The 20,547-nt window shown below is 43.2% G+C and overlaps 1 protein-coding gene across 2 annotated transcripts in view; it reads left to right on the forward strand.

Moving 5' to 3' along the window:
- The first annotated feature begins 261 nt into the window (after positions 1-261).
- ERICH3 (glutamate rich 3) overlaps positions 262-20,547 on the forward strand; it is a 554,163-nt gene continuing 533,877 nt past the window's right edge. The window contains exon 1 of one of the 2 annotated variants that reach the window (XM_085602275.1): positions 262-473. In XM_085602275.1, the coding sequence (XP_085458401.1) occupies positions 454-473 (20 nt within the window). In that variant the 5' untranslated portion in view covers positions 262-453. The remainder of the gene's footprint in view (positions 474-20,547) is intronic. The other variant, XM_085602276.1, reaches the window with a different exon arrangement.

Raw genomic sequence — 20,547 nt, forward strand, 5'->3', positions numbered from 1 at the left:
GTTCAGTCTCCGCTGCTGCTCACCCATAGCAGCCAGGCACGGCCAGGTGTAGTTTAGATATAGGCACCAAGGAAACAGCAGAGCTTTCTGATTGATAGGAGAACAGAGCAATCGGCTCGGCTCTCGTACCCGGCCCCCTTCCACCATACGTTCAAAATGCTTATTCCGGAGAGCAAACGAGTGTCGCGCGCTCTGATTAGCCGGGCATCCACTCAACCCGCCTTCCAGAAAGCATCATCACGTGACTGGCCGTAGCAACGAGAATGCCATTGGTACAGCGGGAGGAGGCTAGCGATGAGTGAGGTATCGCAGGCTAATGTGCCTGAGACCATTTGATGTGTTAAGACACTTATATCCTGCTGCAGATACTAATCCTGACTCTAAACCCCCATTAAGACCCCTAAGACTTCCTGAGTTTCTAATCGGCACAGGGAGACGAGAGGATTAACAAACATGAGCCACCACTATGCCGGGTAAGTGCAGCTCTGACGCAGGGATGTGCCTTCTCGCAGGTGCACGGATGGCCAGCCTTCCGGGCAAGAGATATCCATTACTTTGCAATTGCATGATAAGAAGTAAGTGCAAACCGAAAATGAAAGGACGAAGCTGGCTAACTTTGTTTTACCTCTGCCGAGAGCCTTTGCATTCGTAACTTTACCTTAAGCTCCTACATAACACACCGCGGTATTTACATTATTAGATTAGGCGTTTATGAAACTTTCAGCATGAGGATATATATAGTTGGAGTTATACGAACCACCTTACATCTCACATTTTTATTTCGTTAACAATTTTAAATGGCTATCTAGCAAAAGTAAATATCCCCCAAGGCCATTTAACTTAAAAGACATATTATACCCTTGTCATACATTGCATCACAATAATAATGATCGTGATAATAGTAATATTTCATGTATAAAGTATTTCAGATTAGTTGCTGTGCTTTAACTCCATGTTCTGAGATTATTGTGATTAGTATTGCAATTGTATTTTAGTTATTATTTTTAAAGGTCACCGTCCTTCTTTTAAATGTTCAGTGTATGATCGAGAAATCCGATTCCAAAATCGAGTTGTGTCCTCTTGCTTTGAGTGGTATATTTTTTAAATAGGCGCGGCAGGGGTGTTTGCATTTTTAGTTGTTGAAGCTCCAACTCTAGGGGGAAAACTAGAGCCAAGTGAAGACTGGCCGCACCCCCTACTTTTACAATGAGTGGGGTGAGGGAAGAAGGAGGGCTTTAAATGATGTAAATCCTGCCGGTTCTGAGACCCGACAGTACTTAAAAACCGACTTTATTGAGCTCATATTCTTGGCAAATAGACTATTCATTTTCGCACCTGTGAATGTAAAAACCTTTTTGGTGTCCGCACAGCCATGTAATCCTTGTGTACATTTCACTTGTTTAGTTCATCTTGCGCTCCGTAGAAGCATTTGCATTTTCAAGAACTTGTGATTCTGTAGTTTTTTTATGCAAATATGACTTCCGTATTGTGCATACTTCGAAACGATTCTTCTCCAACTATAAGTGATTTGAGGTTGTGGGTGGTTGTTTGTGGTAGTTCACGATTGAGCTCTTAAGTCAAGACAGAGTGCAGAGCGAATTCCTTACAGTGCCTGCCAGTGGTGGCTCATAAAGGTGTGTAGGCTAGATGCACATCAGAGGCGCAACTAGAGCCAAATTTCGGGGGGGGCTGAGCAAACATTTCGGGGGGGGCTGAGCAAAATTTTCGGGGGGGGCTGAACTTTAAGCAATAGGCAGAGTGGAGCTGCAGGGGCTCTTAGAAGGGGTGAAACAGCAGCAAGGCCTAATTAACATGCAAATGGTCTTTTAAAGACCTGTGAAGTGCTCGGGTGCGGCTGCTTTTTTACCCGGGAAGGTGTCTCATCCCGGGCTGCCACACACGACGGGGGGGGCTGAAGCCCTGTGAGTCCAATGGGTGTTGCGCGCCTGATGCACATGCAATCGGTGGCCTCTCTGTAGGGCACGCAGGTCAAGGTATGAGTATGTGCCAACTGTAATTATTGGGAGGTGTGTGAAGGAGATACACAGCTATCAAAATGTGCCAGTACCAAAAGAAATCAAAATGCATTGTTTACAGGTGGGTGGGTGGGTTGAGTGGAAAGAGGTGAAGTGTGAGATATGCAGATGGAGGATTCCAAAAATATGTGGGGAGGAAAAGGGTCTCCGTGTCTAATAGAGTGAAAGCTTGCAGAAGAAAGTGGTATGAAGGGAAGAACGCAAGTGATTGAGACAATCGGAAGAAACGACCCCATCTGCAAACCTTTGTAACAGAAAGCTCACAGAGCAGCACCGAAATACTTGCCAAGTGGCACGCCATGTGAAGCCACGCCTCTTTGAAACTTTTCCTTGGCCAGGTCCTCTTTGGAGACCTTCCCACCTTTTTCATTCCTCTTAAACCACTGGAAGAAGAGGATACTGCATCAGTATTCGGAGCACAGTCCTGTTGCACCTTGTGCCCATCACCACTTCTGTTCGCAAGTGTAATCGTTGCGTGTGTTCGTGTCCACCTTTTCTGGAAGGCGGACATAGGGTTTGCATCTCTCTTCACTACGACCGGTTTACCATTTACATTGATCGCTTTAATTCGGCCACCGTAGAGTCTCCCCAATGGGGAGAGCAGGGCTCCTTTTGCTTTCACTCTCCTCAATAAAGCATCGAAATAGGGAGCAGTAGACCAAGCATGCCTCCTCAAGTGACGTTGTCTTAAACGTTGCTCATGTAAATTCATTCACTTGCAGAAGTTTTTATTGAAACTAGTAAACTTTTATTTTTTTCAATAAAGATATTACATATGTATTTTTTTAGTGGTATATATGCTGCGAACTCGACCCGAAGGTATCCGAGAGCTTTACATGAGCACCAGTTACTTTACAGAGGGATGCGTGTAACAAGAGGGAGAGAGAGGACTAGTTAGCTAGTCCGAGTCCCCGAGGGTTTATATGTGATTAAACAAAGAGGACTAGCTTAAGTTGACCAAAGTGTTACAGTACTCAAATTAGTTCTGTCACGGGCACCTTGTTGGTGTATTCATGAAGCCCTCACCCACCAACCTAATTGGTGGCATGCTTCATCATCGGGCCCACCCAGTGACACCTAGTATGTCCCGGGTGTGCTACGACGCCTGATTACAGCGGAGCTGGTATATTGCTGAGAGTGCACCCTCACGCTTCCTGTAGCCTTACTTTTAACCGCTGGTGACGGCTCAGTTATTAAAATTTAATTTACCCTCGGGTACTGGGACCACCACCAAGCCATTTTAAATCACAACTCACCCAACCTCACTGCACTCTCAGCAATATACCAGCTCCGCTGTAATCAGGCGTCGTAGCACACCCGGGACATACTAGGTGTCACTGGGTGGGCCCGATGATGAAGCATGCCACCAACTAGGTTGGTGGGTGAGGGCTTCATGAATACACCAACAAGGTGCCCGTGACAGAACTAATTTGAGTACTGTAACACTTTGGTCAACTTAAGCTAGTCCTCTTTGTTTAATCACTTTACAGAGGGACACATTCATTTTTGGTAGGCGCGTTCTTTGACGGGGCCTGCATGTAGTTGTTTGGCTCTACCAGGGGCAGAAAGGAGCCAGCAGCCATGTTTCGAAACCCATTCGATAAACAAACCCATAACTTCGAAAGGCACCATCGCTATACACCTGGTATCAGCTGTCATGTAAGCATTATGGCCAGTAATCGATTATAGTAATCCAACATTGTCGTAGCCTGTGGCTCAATACTTACCTCTCTTTGATTTCAAATAAGATTGGTTTGGTGGGAAGGCCTGATCTGCTGGAGCCGCAGAGCGCCGTGAAGTTTGATTACCGGAGCTTTGGTTCTTGACTGGTCGTTTAGTAGGTGAAGGCTTTGCATGTTCATTAGACACATTCATGAGCATGGCTCAATCTTAGCGTGATTCAGAGCTGATCTTCTGATGCAGGTTTCATTCAAAGCTCTACTCATAGAGCATTTGTGTATGCTCGCATTATTACCCAATCTAAATTGATGTTTGTTTGATGAAACTAGAAGGATAAAAGCCTGACTTGACCACGCTGGTATCTGTACGCGTGCCCTGCGGGAGGCGTTTCACCTACCAAGCTTTAGTAAAACATGCTAACTGGGGCCAATGCTACGATCTGACAGCTAAGAGACATGAGCAAACCGTGTTTCAGATCTTTAGGCCTGTTCCTAGACAAAAGCGCCAATCCGTTACTATTCCTGCTGGGCATCTTGTGATTGTATTAATCACTTAAGGGTGACTGTTCCTAAAGAGACGAGAGAGAGCTAGCCTATTTGGTCACTAGGAGAAATTGTGAGTGAGACTATCTCACAGAGTCGGTTGGAAGCGAGACAATATGAAGGTGGAGGCATGCCTTTTTGGAAAAATTGCCCTCACACACCCAGGCTGGTGTCATGCTTCATCATCGGGCGTTGCTCCTCGTGGGGGTGTCACTGCAGTCCCCCACGGGCCCCGCGAGAGGGCTCTTTATCAGAGTTCTTTTCGGAGAAACGCCATAGTGGTGAGTGCAGGTGTGTGGAGGGGAAAAAGGTGAGTGAATAAAAATACTCCAAATACCCTAAATAACTTTATTCTGGGGTTAATGTAGTATAGTTAAAACAGATTACATGTTTTATTGTCAACAAGTGAAGGTGATAGTGATAGGTGAATCAGTTAGGCCAACATGATTCACGCCTTAAATAGGTCCCTAATGGATCCCTTGGCGTTTCATCAGGACCGTGCTAAAAGTGAAAGAGGTTAAAAATAGGAATCTGAGACGACGACACCCAGTATCCCTACAGTACCTATGTTCAGGTTTTTTAGGCGTCAGTGCACCTAGAGGAACGACCACTAAGAGTTCAAAAATCCAACCTAGAAAGAAAAGAAAACAGTGCAGCATTTTTTGGGAGAGATAGTCATAGCACTCATTAGTATCATGGACAAATAGTGCTTGTGACTCCTACACTACATTCATGTCATGATTGGGGTATGAATGTGACTGCATGCCTCCTTGCCCCAGTCGCCGGGAACCGGCTGTGCAGTGCTCACACACACCACAATATCAATGCAATATCAATGCCCACATTTTGTCGCTTGGCGCGAAATTCATGGCACCTCAACACACAGGTGCTGAGTATTTAAAAAACATCTTTACTAAAAGATGTGTTATTAAATTCTGAGTTCAGGGATACCAGACTCCAATTCTCTATCTTGCTCCTATGGGAAGATATGCAGGTAAACATGTTATACAGCATTCCCCATTCTGTCCTATGGGCAAGTTAGCCTTTCAATAGTGAAAAACGAAATTGGCAGTATTTCACTATCAGGACATGTTACCCACACTAGTACATGTCCTACCTTCACATACACTGCACCCAGCCCTGGGGGGGGGGGGTACCTTGGGCCTACCATAGGGGTGTGCAATGTGTAAGAAAATGAAAAAGAAAATGAAAGGGTCAGGCCTGGCAAGTGGGTACACTTAGCCAGGTCAACAGGGCAGTTAACAATTTTAAGTAATTTCAGGTTGGCTTGGATGGTATTTACTGATCCAAAGCTGTAATACTGTGCCTGGAGTGGTAAAAGGCTTTTGTCATTCTATAGCTCGGCATGGATGACACTGTGTTAGTCCTATGCTTAAAGACTTTGCTGTAAAAATGGCAAACAACTTTGTCCCTTTCTATCTCTGCTTGGATGGGAATTTGGTAATCCTATGCTTAAACATTTTGATAGAAAAGTAGACATTTGAGGTGAGCAAATTCAGAGTGTCGCTGGTTTTGTGGGGGTGCTCTATACAGGAGCTTCTCTCCACCTAAACTTTGGAACCACCCAGATTTCCCTGCTTCCTTTTTGCATAATGTATGCAGCACTCAATGCCTGAAAGGGATTGTTTCAATTGATACCAGTAGGTAGTTATAGTTATGATCTAGTTTCCATTGACAAAGATTTTTTAGATTTGCAAATAACTTTGGTGCTGTTTCTTGAATCTTCACAAAATTTTCAAAACTAGTATGCCAAATCACTTGGGCTTCTGTCTGCAAAGTTTCAGGGTGATTCGTAAAGCATGCATCGAGAAAAAGGGGGACCCCCAAACACGTTTTCCCAATTTCAATTTACCATTGGGATTTTGACCATGACTATGGTCCGAACTGCTGAACGCAATTACACTAAATTTGACAGAAAGCTAGTTCTTACTCCAGAAAGATCTCTGTTTTTAATTTGGTATAAATCCATTCAGTAATTTTTGAGTTTTTAAATGAAAAATAAATCTAGACATCCCGGGTTGCGAATTGGTGAGATCTGATTGGCTGCCAACACTTCAATTAGGAAGTGTTGGCAGCCAGTCCGAGTTCCAAAAAAACACACAAAAAAACAAAAAGGGGCAGGGTAGTAATACCTTGATTCCTATGCCTGGTGGTTCGTATGGACCCCGCCGTGACCAAGAATGTTTTTATTTTATTTTACTGCAAATGTGGGGATAATCCGTGAATCCACAGTAAAAAAAAAAAAGAAATCAAGCTTGTTTTGTATATGCCACTTAGGTGGGCCAGGTCCTTGGAGGTGAATTAATAATTATAATGGGGGGGGGGGGAGGGGAGTGTGCGTGGCCCCCCCTTCACATGCAGATTTCTGCCCCAGGGCCCGGCCATTAACTAAAAGGGGAAGGTGGCTGCGCGATCCCCCCGGGCTGATTTAGGCCCTGGGGGCTGCCACCCCCGGGGTAAAGTCATTAATTAGTAGAGGGAGGGGGGCCACGTGGCCCCCCTCCAGTGCTGATTTTGGCATCTGTAACTGCCACCCCCTGGAGCCTGGCCATAGACAAATAGAGTGAGGGGGTCACGCGGCACCCCTCCTGGGTGGATTCTGTCCCGAGGACCGCCCATAGACATATAGGGGAGGGAGACCACGTTCCACCCCCCTCCTGGAGCCATTTAGCGTCCTGGCGATCCCATCCCCTAAGCCCGGGTTCCTGCTATGTCCCAAGGTGCCCAACCCTGGGACATATTGGTTTCCTTGCCCACACTAGTGTGGGCAGGGACACCTGTGCTATGGCTTGGCAGGAGCAATTAAACCCCTCACCTAGCGAGAGCAAACAGTAAGTCCGCTCCCAATGGACAGGAGCTTAAAAAATGCTCCTGCCCACTGGGAGTGGACTTTACATCCGTTTCGGTAAGCTCCCGCCCACAGGGAGCATCATTTGTAGCTTTGTTAGCAGCAAGGCTTTCCTAAGAGACAAATCATGGGTATACATGCTGCAACTATGCAAAGCAGCAACACTTTAGAAATACTGAACTTGATGAGGGCAAGCCAAGTTATTTAAAAAGAAAAAAATAAATGTGCACAATAGCACAAAAAGAAGAAAATTGAAAGTAGGAATTAAAGGTATAGCTATAAAACATAGATTTACATATTAGTTACGACAGCTAAGGGAGTAAAATCAAGTAATGTTTTAATGGCCTCAGGGTGATATTCAGTTTTTGGCCCCATCATCGTCCTCAGTATAAAATGTGTTTCTAAAAGATGATATGTTAAAGAAACAATCCTCCAATTTCTGCTGACTGTTGGCCTTCTACTCAGTTTTACAGAAATTCTTCTGGTGGCACTGCTACTTCGATTAGTTTTCCGATTTGTGGGATTGGTTCATTGCCTCCAGTTGAAAAATCCAGTTGAAAAACCGTTCTTTCAACTCCAGTTCAAGTACTTAAGAACACCTCCAATTCCAATTGGTCCTTTGGATTTCTCTGCCATAAAGCTTGCTTCCTCTGCATACAGAAGCAACTCCATTCTCTAGATGTAGGGTGGAAGCCCAACAGGCGGAAAGAGGTGAAATGCCTGGTTGTACTAGGTTTTCTTGCAGGAAGGCAGCTTTTAGCCATTGGAGGCATGTTCCACATGGGCAAGCAACCTTTTTTGGAAGGAAATTGTGACTTCCGTGTACTCGTATGGGGCCAGGAGGCGACCTCAAGCCTTGAACTCCACATTAGACTTGAAGTCAAAAGCTGAAGGCATCCCCACCCCCCCTCAAATCCTCCTGAAATTATCTTCATCTGTTCAAGGTAATTTTCTCTTTGCAGTGAGTTATACGTCACATTACCAGGTTTTTCCCTCGCAGATTTTACTCCACTGTGATGCATTTCCTTTCTCTGTGAAAACAAACAGAAATCAATCCACATCCCATGTACCACAAAAATGAAGATGATGCTTTTTTTTTTTTTTTTTTTTTTTCAGAGTTTTATATAGCGCGAACTTGATCCGAATCGAGTATCAGAGCGCTTTACATAGCACCAGTTGCATTACATGAGGACACATTCATTTTTTTGTTAGGCACAGGGAAATAACGTGATTTGCCCAGAATCACAGGATGTTCAGCGCATTGCCGAGACTTGAACCCAGTTTTGCAGATTCGAGGTCGACCGCCCTAGCCGTTAGGCCAACTCCTCTCCCCAAGCTCCTCTCCCATGCTTTCTCTGTTAAACTTTGCTGAGCTCTCCCTATTACCGAATTCAGTATTTGGCCTTTCCAGTTACATCCTCTAAGATTCAAAGTAAATCTTGACCTGAAATCCCCCTTATGCTGAAAGTCTGATGTTGTACCTGGCTCCGGTGGGCTGTTCATGCCCTTTAATCTAAAAGCACTAATTTGCTATAGCTATTCAGAGTTAGTTGTAACTCGGGTAGGCTTTAGACTAATCTTGGGAATAATATTCACTCCCTATGTGCAGCTTCCCTCAGGATGGATGTTAGCTAATTCAATGGTGGGTCTAGCTGTAAGGATTGTGCTTCTAAATAACAAGCATTGAAAATGCATTAGGTCTTAGATTGTTTGAGTTGGAACTATTGGCATTGTAAATGGCAATGTCTTTTACATATGTGTTATGAAGTGTATGTGTGTGGTGTGTAGTGGAACTATATGGGTTTTATTGTATTAGTTAGTTATGGAATTGTGTGGTGTGTAGGGTATTTGTGTATGGGAATTATGTGGTATGATGTGCTGTGAAAATGTGGATAGTAATTATGTAGTATTGAGTGTACTGGAATTATGTGGAGTGGTATTGTGTGTTATGGTTTGTAGTTATGTGGATTGGTAGTTTATATTGTAGAGTGGTATGTAGTGGAGTTTAATTATGTGGTGTGCTGTTGATTTTTGTGGCACAATGTGGAATTGTGTGGTGTAGTTTGGAGGTGTGTGATGTGTTGTGTAAATGTGTTTTTTATTAGTATTATATGGTTTGGTGTTGAATTATGTGGTGTGGATTGGAATTGTGTGCAGTTGAATTGTGTGGCATGAAACTGTGTGGATAGTGTTGCCTTTTTGTTGAAGAATAAGAACAAATAGGTAAGAGTTAAGATCCAGATATGTGTGTTTGGGTGTGGCTCAACACTTGACACTTTATCATACTGTATTATTGACTGACAATGCCTCTGCCAATGTTATTAAGTATTATTATGGACTGATTACCTAACAATGCTTTAAAGCGCTCTGATACCCTCGGGCCGAGCCAGCGCCATAAAAAATTCTTAAATAAATGAAAAAAATTAATTCATTTTCAGTCGCAAAATAAATTGCCTAAGCCTGGCCTGGCTGTATGTAATATTCTTTACCTTCCAGGGCACGCAACTGGCGGCTCTGCAGAAGGCAAACCCTTCCCACATTAAACGTACAATTTAAAATGCCATTTTTGGTGCACGTTCTAGTTTTCTCCCAATCCACATGCATTAAGAGGAGAAACCTATTGCAGCAGAAACAGGCTGGGTTGTCTGCCCATCACACTACACTGGCTAGAATACAATAAATCGAGACCAATTGGCTTCAAATTAAGGGAGCTGAATCATTTGCCCCCTAAGATTATTTTTTTTCCGGCTAATTATGACCACGGTTGTGTGAGGCTTCAATTAAGTTACAAAGGTCATTGAGAAAGGTTAACTCAAGCAAGATGTGCAAGACTTGAGCGTACAGCCAATTAAAAGTTTTCGCGTTGTTCTCAGCCACATTGCCTCTGCAAACACAAGCCCGGCAGCGCCTCAGCTACAGTTGAGCGCAACAGCAATCCAAAACATGACAATTCCAGGCACACAGTTGCAGGGAGTACAGCACAGTGGGGGGCCTACCGCCCTTATCATAAAATACCTTGAGGGGCATCGGGGTAGTTGTTTCCAGGACGGCGCTCTTGCCATGGGGCTAGAATCCCAGTCAGTTATGAAAAACATGAAGCACAACGTGCTAAAAAAAGAACATTTGTGTACACGCAATACTCTTCTGTTTGGAAAATGTAAATGCCATCCTAAACATGACGCGTGGCATCCATGAAGCGGGCACTGTGCTGACACAAACGGAGGTAAACCAAACAAGCAGGAGGGAGGAGGCGGCAGCTGCAGCCAGTGGAGAGGGAGCAGGTGTTCGCATATGTGAAGAGCTGGTCAAAATTTAAAAAAGTTCCTGAGCCTAAAATAAAACAGGATAAGTGGAAGAGGACAAGTCCTGGGGGTGACAGAGAGTAGTCAACAATTGAGAAAAGTGATACAAGCAGGAACCATTATCCAATTAGAAGCAACATTTTTTGGAGGACACTGACAAAAGCCAATCAGAAGATGGAGGTGGGCTGTAAGCTCCTTGACTTAATACAGAATGTCGAGAGAAAGCGCATTCGATGCCTAGGCTCGACCTAAAAATATTGTTGTATATAAATATTGATACCACATTATCATTACTTATATTATCGTCACGTCAACCCTAGGCTTATCATGACCAAGATATTGAACCCAAAATATCTAAGTATAAAAATATTGACCCCAAAAAATAGATAAAATAACCCCAATATTAAATCTCTGAATATATTTTAAAATATTAAATATATTTAAACTAAATATAAACTAAAAATAAATGTAAAATTTCACAAGCATAATAATTATGTATATCAAATACATTTTGTTTAAAAATAATGTAATTAGTAGACTATATATTACAATATTAACATATATTTAGTGGGCAAACATTGTTTGTGGATATTATGGTACTCAATATTCTGACTTTGATATTTAGTATCATCGATACACTGACTTCGAAATTAAGGGCGGACACCCCAGTGTAAGGCAACACTTCCAAAAGCAAATGTCAAGTTTTAGCTGTAGATCAGAAAACTATTTTCTGATCTCTGACACCCTATATCTAAACTCTCCATTACTGTGAATGAACCTTTGTTCACAGGTGGGTGCTTTGCCAGAGCAACAGTTGTGACAATTTTGAATAAAATTTGTTGTCCATTTAAACAGAACAAAAGTTGCTGAGGCCTGATTTATAGGCCATTGTCCAACAGTGAGTTCAATAGTTCAATAATACTAGTCTTGAACAAGAGTATGTGTTTCCCCATGTGCTATCACTAGCCAGACATCTGAAATGAGGTTGAGCTGTTCCTGGCCATATCTGTGGAACTGCTCTTTTGGCAGTTAAACCATTTTTATCCAGTGCATTGTTCCAGAGCAGATCTCTCTACTATGATTGGAGCCCAGAAACTAAGCTGATGTAAAACTGCTGCAAGATCGCTGATGTAAAGTGCCATTGGGCTTCTCCCAAGACAGGAGATAGAGAATAGAGTAATCCCTGCTGTAGAAGACCACCACACTTTGCAATTTTGAAAGTTCCCCACTGTGAACACTATTTCTACATCACATAGTCCCCAAGAATACCGCACATATTGCAGTCACACAGCACACATTTATGGGGAGACCGTCTGGATTTAATCAAACTGGTCAGCAGACAACTTTCGTGGGGGACAGGTGCCCCAGCACACCAAATCAGCTGCCCCAAACTGTAATTCCTCTGGTAGATCTGTGGCCACCCATAACTATGTATGGTGGTCATGGGTGGTACACCTTGTGTAAACCCTCTTTCCAACAGTCTAGTACTGTGTTTTCGGGAGGAACATAAAAACACGTGGCGCAGCTAACATTTATAGCATAATTTGATGTCACTTGGCAAATCAAATAGGGGACAGGATACCACACCAGACTATCTGTAAACAAACATCTCAAAACAACTTTTATTGGAATAGTTCTTTGTTGTTTGATTGAGAGTGCAAGTGTCTCGTATATGCTTCATGAACACTGCACCACACATTTGTGATCATTGGTGATGCTAATATGTTGGTGGATGGATTTGACAAAAAATATTGTTTGAATCAACTTTAATTAACTGGTGCATTCATTTTAAATGGTACCTCGTTTCAGTACATTCCGAGCCTGACTTCTTCTGTAGGCCAGTTTTTAGGTCGAGCCTAGACAGCGCTTGCGCTGCCTGCAAGACATGTTGTATTGTATTCTATGTGTATTAAAAAAAATTAACTGCTTTCTATTGGCTGTTGGCTGTGCCATTCAGAAATGTAGCCTTTATATTGGTGTTGGGTTGTAAAAGTCCCTCCCTTTTCTCCTTCTGGCTATTTCACTTAGTGAGTATTTAGTTTGGCCATCACACTGTGTAGCGTGTGATGGCTCCTGTTTACAGAGATGTGCATCTGTTAACAATTATCCTTATCGTAACTGCAGTCTGACTTCCATTCTGACCTAAAGAAGCTCTGTGGCTTTGTTTCTGTATCAGCATGCATCTTTTAGCAATTATCCTTATCTTAACTGCAATTTCACTTCAATTCCGACCCTTAAAAATCCCTGTGCCTTTATTTATGTTTTAACGTGCATCTGTTATGAATTATCCTGATGGTAACTGCAGTATGACTTTTATTCCAACAGTCAAACTTAAAAATGATATTAAAAAACCACAGAGCATTTTATTTTAATAATATTAAACATTGCGTGTTATTAATTAAATAATACGGTAGAGCATTTTTAGTTTCCTTTTCTGTTGAAGTTGTTGGGGTTTGTTTTCGGTTTGGCGAGCGGACATGGGCAGAGATGCTGGAGTCATGTAAGGTGTGGCTGGAAGTAAATCGCAGTGCATATGCACTTGTTGCGGCACCAGCTTTTTAGAGCAGGACCCAGGCCAATTAAAGCTGGTGTTATTAAAAAATATGTCAGAGCATTTTTAGTTTCTTTTTCTGTTGACGTTGTGGGGGTTTGTTTTCCGTTTTGCTAGCGGACATGGGCAGAGATCCTGGAGTCATGTAAGGTGTGGCTGGAAGTAAATCGCAGTGCATATGCACTTTTTAGAGCTAACAATGGTGAGCACCGGCAGGACCCGGGCCAATTAAAGCTGGTGTTGTTAAAAAATACATTAGCGCAGTATTAGTTTCCTTTTCTGTTGACGGTATCGGGGTTTGTTTTCTGTTTTGCCAGCGGACATGGGCAGAGATGCTGGAATCATGTAAGGTATGGCTGGAAGTAAATCGCAGTGCATATGCACTTGTTTCGGCATCAACATTTTAGAGCTAACGATGGTGAGTACCACAGGACCCGGGCCAATTAAATCTAGTGTTATTAAAAGATACGTTAGAGCATTTTAGTTTCTTTTTCTGTTGACGTTGTCGGGGTTTGTTTTCCATTTTGCCAGCGGACATGGGAAGAGATGCTGGAGTCATGTAAGATGTGGCTGGAAGGAAATCGCAATGCATATGCACTTTTTAGAGCTAACGATGGTGAGCACCAGCAGGACCCGGGCCAATTAAAGCTGGTGTTATTAAAAAATACATTAGAGCATTTTTTGTTTCCTTTTCTGTTGACGTTGTCGGGGTTTGTTTTCCGTTTTGCCAGCGGACATGGTCCAAGATGCTGAAGTCATGTAAGGTGTGGCTGGAAGTAAATCACAGTGCATATGGACTTGTTTCGGCACCAGCTTTTTAGAGCTAACGATGGTGAGCGCTGGCAGGACCCGGGCCAATTAAAGCTGGTGTTATTAAAAAATACGGTAGAGCATTTTTATTTTCCTTTTCTGTTGACGTTGTCGGGGTTTGTTTTCCATTGTGCCAGCGGACATGGGCAGAGATGCTGGAGTCATGTAAGGTGTGGCTGGAAGTAAATCACAGTGCATATGCACTTGTTTCGGCACCTGCTTTTTAGAGCTTACGATGGTGAGCACCGGCAGGACCCGGGCCAATTAAAGCTCGTTCTCTTGGGCTCATTAATACAGCTATATCAAATAGTCAAACTTAAAAATGATATAAAAAAAACCACGGAGCATTTTATTTTAGTAATATTAAGCATTGTGTGTTATTAAAAAATACTGTAGATGTTTTTTTTTTCCTTTTCTGTTGACTTTGACGGGGTTTGATTTCCGTTTTGTCAGCGGACATGCGCAGAGATGCCGGAGGCATGTAAGGTGTGGCTGGTAAATCGCAGTGCATACTCAGTTGTTTCGGCACCAGCTTTGTAGAGCTACCAATGGTGAGCACCGGCAGGACCCGGCCCAATTAAAGCTGTGTCTGTTGGTGTGATTAATACAACTATTAATACAACTATACCAAACAGTCAAATTAAAAATAATATTGAAAAACCACAGAGCATTTTATCTTACTAATATTTAGCATTGCGTGATATGAAAAAATACTGTAGATCATTTATTTTTTCCTTTTCTGTTGGCGTTGTTGGGGTTTGTTTTCCGTTTTGCTACCACTGCTCTTTAATACTTTCACTGCTCTTTAATACTTTTTATATACTAAACTCCAATATACAGTGAGACCTATTGGCACTGCCAATGCTTGTTTTATTATGGCTTGGATAGTTAGGGGGCTAGTTAGTGTTTGGCAGACAGGGTACTCACAAATGTGATCCCATCCCCTAATGTGACAGCCCACTCGCTCTATTTGTAGTCAGACGAGTTGTCATGTTTCCGCGGGCTGAGTCCTGCTGGCTCTGCCAGTGGAAACCTTACACTGATGGCCACACAGACATCGGACCTTCGGACTAAGAACCTCAGCCCACCGCCCTTATAAAAGCAAACCTTTTAAAGTCCTTTTTTTTTTACTCTGCATTACCTCCAGAAAAACCATGGTAGTGCAGACCAGACAAAAACATTAAAATGACCCCTCACTCTGGGAGAAACCTCGAGAGTGTCAGAGTCATTACAGTTTATTTTTATTTTAACAATCTGTCACTTTGGGAGTTTGGTTTTGAACAACAAAAGGTTTTCTCAGCAGCTACAGGAAACATGAAACATGGCAGCCACTTCAAAAACTTAGAGTGCCTTCAGAGGTCCCACCATGATGGTGACTCTGCAAGGCACAAGGAGATTTCTAAATATAGCGGTCATTGTTAGGGTGGTGTTAGGGTGGTAAAGGCTCTTGCCACCACCACCCTCGTTGGGTGGCAGTCCATCCGTCAAACTATGAAGAACTTTCTTAGTTAAATGTATCTGAGGTCACTGAGTGGAAGCTCCACAGCGTATCTGACAAACATACTGTTAGATCTGTCAACCTTTCCCCAAACCTTTTGCCTTCCTTCTTCATTTTTGCTGATATTGTTTTTTCTAGCCTTAGGCCTCTGTGAAATTTACCACAGCTAACCAGTGCTAAAGTGCTAGTGCTCTCTCCATAAAACATAGTAGCATTAGCTTATACTCAATTGGCATATTTAATTTACTTCTATGTTCCTAGTAAAATTGGACTACATGTGCACCCTGTCAATTAAATACTACTAGTGGTCCTGCAGCACTGATTATGCCACCCACTTATGTAGACCTTTAAACATTTCTCAGGCCTGCCATTGCAACCTTTGTGTGCAGTTTTACCACCTGGCAAGATAAGCTGTTTGCCAGGTCCAAATCTCTTAAAGTAGTTTTTCACTACTGCAAGGGCTACCTCTCCCATAGGATGACATTGGAGTTACCTTGTTGCATTTTATAAGTGTAGTTTTCAAATGGGAATAGATAACCATTTTATGTTTGGTGTCTCTGGAATCCTAATTTAAAATCCTAAAATATGGTGAAGTCATTTTTAATTACAATTTAGAAAATGCCACTTCTAAAAAACTGGCATTTTCCCACCTAAGAGTCTGATTACGAGTTTGGCCGTGCGCGAGTGGGACCGCCCGCTCCGTGAAACACATGGTTGACCTGCCTGCCAGATAAGGAGTTTTCTCCTGGTCTGGCAGGCGGTTCTTGGGCATCCCCATGGTGGTGCCTATGAAATTGGCACTGCAATGGGAACAGCACAATCAGTACCAACACGGCATGGACTTCTGCTGTCCATGCCATGCAGGTACTTGGGTGGTCACACAGGGGAGCACAACATGTACCCCCCTGCATGCATCCCCAGGCCCAGATGCAACCGGGATCCCTGTAGGGCCGCGTTTGTTTAATCTCTGCTACAGTTTTCACTGAGGTGGAACTTCATGATAACCACGGCTGAGAGGAAACGCGTGAAGGGCTTGGTGGGACCTCGGTGGTGCCACAAAGCATATTGGGGTCTAAAGACCGCTGCACTACCACCATAGCGGTTGCAGTGCTCCCAGGACAGCCTGATGGCCCTATTTGTAATTGGGGGGTCGAAAGACCACCACTGCCGCTCACCCACGAGTCCAGCGGTCCCAGGACCGCCAGACTCATAATTAGCCCCTTAGTCATTTAGTGCTTTTAGCCTGTCTCTGGTCACATGACTGGGTGTAGCTGACAGTGGGTCTTTATTTATTCCTCATAGACAGCCACACACACAATAGGGAGTTAGGTGTGCCTGGATAGGCCATCACTGCCAGGATAGGAGGTAGGAGCTGGGCACAGCCATACTTACACCTGAATAGACTGTGTCCTTTCTCCACACAAAGGGCTGCATACCCCTTGGAGTTAGGGACAGGGAAGGCAGGATGCATGAGGACTTCAAAGGGAAATCACTAAAAGCTTCTCCTGGACTTCTCAGGTTCTACTGATTTGTTTTTTGTTGTTTTGGTCTTGTTTTATTTATTAAATGTTACTCTATTTTTCTAACTCGGTTGTTGACTTTCTTTGTGGTGTGTTTTCACTGTGTTATTGTTTGAAGTGTTGCATAAATACAAATTGCCTCTGAGTTAAGCCTGATTGTTCTGTGCAAAGCTACCCGAGAGTTGAGCGCAGGTTAATTTAGGGTATGCTTGTGACTTCACCCTAAGAAGAATTGTGGTCCTTACTTGAGAAGGGTTTAACCCTCTCAATCAGTAACCCAATTTCTAAAATAACCTTTTTAATTGTTTCAAAATATTGCACCACTTTAGACATTTTCCCTTTAAATGTATTTTATCATCCCATCAAGTTAATTGTTTTTCCCTTTTGTGCATCTTTTTAATCCTAGGTTTTACTATTTCACTTAGTTTAGCTTTTTTGGTAAGTACTTGATATAGTGTATCCTTGCTAATAAATTACACTGAAATATCACACATTACATTCATTATATCAAGTATGCATTGTATACAGAAAACAATCCCTTATTGCTTTGTTTTCTTAAGTGGAGTAGGCTTATTTAATGTGTTAGTAAAAGCTCACTTTATACCCACTGGGGTGCTTCATATACACTAATAAACAAGCAAAGCTCTGGCTTTAATATACCCAACACAGACATTTATAAATACTGCTTGCATCCTTTCACACGCTTTTATTAGCTGATCCCATGTCCTCTGAAAGGAATCCAAGCACTCCTGATACCAACATTGAGTCTAAATACATTTAAGGAAATTATAGATTTAAAGTACTTCTTTGGGCCAAATGTAATGAAAAAAATTGAAATCTTTTCTGCATTGACCTTTTACTGTACAATGACCTGAATGTAAATTTCCAAGATGGCCATTGACTAAAGGTTATTCATCCCGACCGCAAGCCATGCTTTACAGCATTAGAATCAGTGTCTGTTAACTCACTAACGAGGCAAACTGAAACATCCCACTACAATCAATTCCGTTTAAAATCTCTGTTCACTGTTCCTAACCTGAGTGTGAAAGTTTGATTACAGTACTTTACAAAATGGCAACATGGGAAGACATACCCCATTTACAGTGATTGTTGTTACGGGACGCGCAGCACGTATATCCTGCGGTTCCTAAAACAAGAACACAACCGACTCCGTTTTATTGTTCCTTTCACAATCACTTTTAATCTGTAAGAGCAGCGTGTTTTTGATTTTCCCAGAAGCAACATTTATGACTCCACATTATTTTCTGTTTTTGCTGCTATATGCACAAAGCATTGCTGTGAGCGTGGCATAACTTTACATTGTTTCCATTACTTTTACTTGAATATTTTGTTTGACTTAAAATATATACCTCGGTGTTGGAAGCACCGAGATGAAACGAATGAATAATAAAACATGAGTTTAAACCTACTTTCCACAGACCTGTTATTTCTCATCCTTTTAACGTCATTTGACATTGCATGGCGCATATGAACATACTTGCAAAGTTGATGGAAATACTCTTGCGCAAAATGTATTGTTTGTTCGCAGTTGAAATGTGAGATTGACCTTTCTCAGTATGTACATTGGGAGAAAGGCCCATGAATGTGGTGGTCAAAGTCAGACACCTCTCTGTATCAAAGAGGGATGCTCTGGCCTTTGTTCGCTGTTAGAAATTGGTTTTCTGGTTGGCAAAGGTATGCACCCTGTCCAAGCAGAAGCCACAATCTTAGTCAGGATAAGCTAGATACACACTAAATGATAACCTGTGTTCTCCCTCTGGTAGCTTGGCACAGAGCAGACATGCTTATCTAAAGAGGCAATATGTCAAGTATTTGTGCAACACACACACACACACACACGCCCACGCACACAAACACACACACACACACCTGCTCAGACCAGGGAGTCTGTGGGGTTACTCCAGCCCGGCTGCTCAATGCAACTGGACTGGAAAAAACTTAAGTATGCATGTGTGTTTTGGTCAGCCTGAGACAGACTGCTAAAAAACGTATGCGCACTTGGGGAGTGGAGTGCACTAGCACTCCTCCCCCTTCCATACCTCGGCCCCGCCCCTCCCAACACCGCTGGCTATGAGCCAGCAAATGTAAAATAAAACGATGCAAGAGCATCGTTTTATTTTACATTTGATGGCTCCAAGCCAGGCAGTGGGGCAACGCTCCTCCGCCATTGTGGAGGAGCTGCCACTGTGATCTTGGTTAGTCTCATACGAGGAGCTGAACCTTCCTGTTTTCTCAAATTACTCTCTGTTATCTGTGGTTTTGTTCCAATGTATTTTGAATGCAAACCTACAATTAACAGGGTGCACAGAAACATTGCAGTCACACACACACACCCCAAACTAGTTTAGAAAAGTAGATTATTGTATTCTGAACAAAACAAGACCAAAATGACAATAATCCAATGTATAGAAGTTGTGATATTGAATTTTAAAAGAATAAGTGCAGTAAAAGTTACTTTAGGTCGCTCTGGACCTTGACAAAGTCAAAGTTCGGGCCTACCTCATGGAAGTGCAGGCAAATGCAGGACCCACGCAGGCCTCGGTTAACAAAGAACCTTTCCTGATTGCAAGGACCTCAGTGAAGGTGATGCATCTCTTTTGAAGATGTGCACCAGAGTCCGGAGTCAAGAGGCGTTGAGCTATGTGCCGGATTCTGCCATGCAGTCAAGGGGATGCGTTGATCTCACCAAGTGGAGATCGACGCATCCATCACCAAGCTGCAGCGGTGGCCATGCGCTGGCCGATGCGTCTATCTCTGGAGACAAAGCGCTGGTTCAGATGCGATGGGCTGATTTTACTTCTGCAACTGGATCAATGCGCCGGTTCTGTTGCACACAGACAGGAGATGCGTTGAAATCCATGTTGCAAGTATCTGGGCCACTTCCAGGGAGCCAGGCGCAGGCACAGGATCAGGGGTACAGACTTTGATATCCCTGAGTCTCAGGCACAGGTCCCTCTTTAAGCCCAGTCCTATCTGCCAGGCTATATATGGGAGGTAAATCAGCCATTTGTGTGGGGATGGGACACTACTTATTCAAGTGAGGTTTTAGCCCCCTTTCCATCCTGCCCAGGCAAGGCCATCAGAATGCAGATGTATGTAGATGGGTACTCATACATACGTATCCTTTCGTTTGTTGTGGCTGTTAAAGTGTAGCTGTCACCCATCTGAAGGAAGTGAACCCATTAGGGCCACCCGTGTCACTCACAACCACCTCTCAGCCTTCCATACAAATGAAAAGTTGGTCAGACAGTAGAGAAAGGTATTTTATTAGTATTAGCTCGAGCGGAGTTCAATCTGACCAGCCTCAAAGGATAGCTGCCGAGGGACTGACCCCGTCCACAAGGTAAAGTTAGATATTCATTTCCAACACTCTTAAGACACGCCCAGACTGGAGTTTTCCAGCCTGAGCACAGATGAACAAAGGAGGTACAGAAGGATGAGCTACCATCCTGAGACCGGGTGCACACTATCTTAGCTTCAAGGTTACTCCGCCCGTGCCCATCTCTCTGAGAGTTGGAGCAGGCCTACATACGAGGCAAGGCATGCAAACACAAAACAAGCTATTCATTAGTGCAACCAAGCTCAACCTTGAATAATAATAAGAAACAATCGAGGCTGTTTTCTGCTGAGGCGCATAATGCTAGAAGGAGGCAGCTGGACATGTTTTCCAATCCAACACATCCCAGACATGTATTGGAGACAGGCTGTCAGGCACACA

The sequence above is a fragment of the Triturus cristatus genome, chromosome 4_2 (genome assembly GCF_964204655.1).
Source record: "Triturus cristatus chromosome 4_2, aTriCri1.1, whole genome shotgun sequence".
NCBI classification, from domain to species: domain Eukaryota; kingdom Metazoa; phylum Chordata; class Amphibia; order Caudata; family Salamandridae; genus Triturus; species Triturus cristatus.